We start from the raw sequence: 2,117 nt of genomic DNA, 5'->3' as shown, positions 1-2,117 counted from the left end.
TTCTGGGTTTAGCTTGTTCATGCAGCTAAAGTTTATCTAAGCTTATTTTCTCTAAAGGAAAATGTGTATCCTGGAGTCCAGAATGCCTCGCCCTCTTTTTGGTGCTGCGTTACCTCTTTGCTGACGGGAAGGGCCATGGATATTTTTGTCCTGTGGAATGAGTGAATCGGGTATGTTTGGTTTTGAGGCAGGAAAAGAAGTGTCATCCAACCCTGGTTTTCATTGTGGTGCTCAAAGATGATATAAAAGCTGGATGCCGGGGAGGAATATCCATTGGGGAGGGGGGGAGAAACCAGCCCTGCACTCCTCTGTGATTGGGACTCTGTGTTGTTGCTGGGTGGAACAGCGTAATGCTGTTGCTGCTCCTGCTCCAGCACCGTGATGTTTCTGTTCCAGATTGTGCTGACTCACATTCAAGAAAACACGATACACAGACACAATGCACTGTAACTCTTTTCCTTTCCCCCAGTAACCTCGGTAAGTGTTTGGTTTCTTTTTCCTGTCTATGGCTAGCGTGGTGCTAATATAGCTTTGCTGTTAGTATGAGTTAGGAGGGGGAAAGGCAACCTTGTAAACAAACTGGTAGCAGACAGATTAATCTTGGAGAGGGCATTTAAATGCAACCTGCTATTTGTGGTACATCCACCTCCCTTTAAAGCTGATCAATCCTGATAACTCGCCCGTCTCTACGAACTACACTTGTTAGAGCTGTGTTCTTAAATGGGAGAAGTGCTTACAATGCCCATTTACAACTGTATTCTGTTTAATTAGTCAGCACAGCCAGTGCTGCAGGGATAGATCACTTGCCTTTAAAGATTTGAGAATGTTAATAGTACAGTATATCATTTTAATTATTATTGGATTAATGTTGTGTCTCGAAGAACATCTAATGCAAATCACAAGAAATGGCCTGAAGTGACCCAAGGGTTGTGCTTTATTAGAAAAGTAATAGGTCCATTGCTTAAATATAAAGAGAGGTTCTTTCTTCAAATGTCACTCTACGCTGGGCTTCTCTGTGTGTGTATGTGGAAATGAAATCCTCTTGCTTCCACTTTGTCCACAGAAAGTTTCTGTAGCTCATGCAATAAATGGCTGAGACAGTAGGTGTAATACCAAGAGATGAAGAGGACATCCAAAATAACAGTGATGATGAAGACCTGTTTCTGACTTGTGATGCTGTAACGGTATCCCCCGGTTGCTCTTCCAGCCCTTCATTAGCCAGCCTTAATGAAGACAAGGGAAGCTCAACAGTGCCAGAAAGACTGTCTGTCCTCTCCAGCAAGGCCGTGGCCCAGGCAAAAGCCCTGACTGGCCCAGAGATGGTTAGTGGTGGCCAGGCACAGAGGACAGCCTCCGAGTTGGCTGAGCATCATCCGACAACTGTAAGTGCATCGTTAGGTGGCTCATGGTACCCCACGGCGGTCGATAACCTGCAGCCTGGGGGCGTTGCCTCCCTGTGCTCCAAAAGCCCCTGCTGTGATGGTAACCCAAGTTTGGAAGCACCACAGGTCCCAAGGGTGCCCGGCGGGGCCAGCGAGTCCCCTCAGGCTGTCGCTGCCCTGCCCACGAGTGACCCTGGGGGCTGCCACATGCTGCAGGTGGGGAGCGGCATGAAGGGTGATACAGCCCCTTGTAGCCTGGGCCAGGCAATTTGGACGAAGTCCGCAAAAGTAATGGAGACCTTAGAAAGTAAGAAAAAAGAGGAAAAGGAGAAGTACCGGCTCCAGCTAGCTATGTACCGACGGCTTCTGCTGTTGCGTTCAATCAGGAGCTTGCACAAGCAGCTGGAGCAGCAGCAGGCCAGATTGCAGCAATGCTACGGTGTGGTAATAAATACCAAGAAAGAAGTGTTGAAACACATTCGCTCCACCTCGCCCTCACCTTCGCCATAATCGTGTTGCTGCATGCAGAAACGAGCTTTGTAATGCTACCGGAGCCATCAGTAAGCTTGCATGCTATAGGAGTGGTGTCCTCATACCCAAGAGTATGTGCCCACGTGCGCCGAAAGTAGAGAGGAAACAGCAGCAGTGGAGCAAGAAGAAAGCGGAAGGTAAAGTGTTGGCCCCTGAATTTATCCGGAGGAAACGAGAGCAAGATTGTACCTGTGCAAGAAGCTG

The 2,117-nt window shown here is 48.2% G+C and overlaps 1 protein-coding gene across 1 annotated transcript; it reads left to right on the top strand.

The window, feature by feature from the left end:
* Positions 1-418: 418 nt before the first annotated feature.
* On the top strand, positions 419-1,892 carry LOC129203506 (UPF0500 protein C1orf216-like). The gene is made up of 2 exons (XM_054818085.1): positions 419-477; positions 1,064-1,892. Exon 2 carries the CDS (start codon positions 1,089-1,091, stop codon positions 1,890-1,892), a length of 804 nt encoding a protein of 267 aa, XP_054674060.1. The 5' UTR covers positions 419-477; positions 1,064-1,088.
* Positions 1,893-2,117: the final 225 nt, after the last annotated feature.

The sequence above is a fragment of the Grus americana genome, chromosome 2 (genome assembly GCF_028858705.1).
Source record: "Grus americana isolate bGruAme1 chromosome 2, bGruAme1.mat, whole genome shotgun sequence".
NCBI lineage: Eukaryota > Metazoa > Chordata > Aves > Gruiformes > Gruidae > Grus > Grus americana.
Note: the sequence above shows the minus strand (reverse complement) of the source record. Positions and strands in the feature narration are given on the sequence as shown.

Excerpts from the sequence above, each read along its gene's own strand:
- LOC129203506 (XM_054818085.1), top strand. The coding sequence starts at position 1,089 with ATGGCTGAGACAGTAGGTGTAATACCAAGAGATGAAGAGGACATCCAA.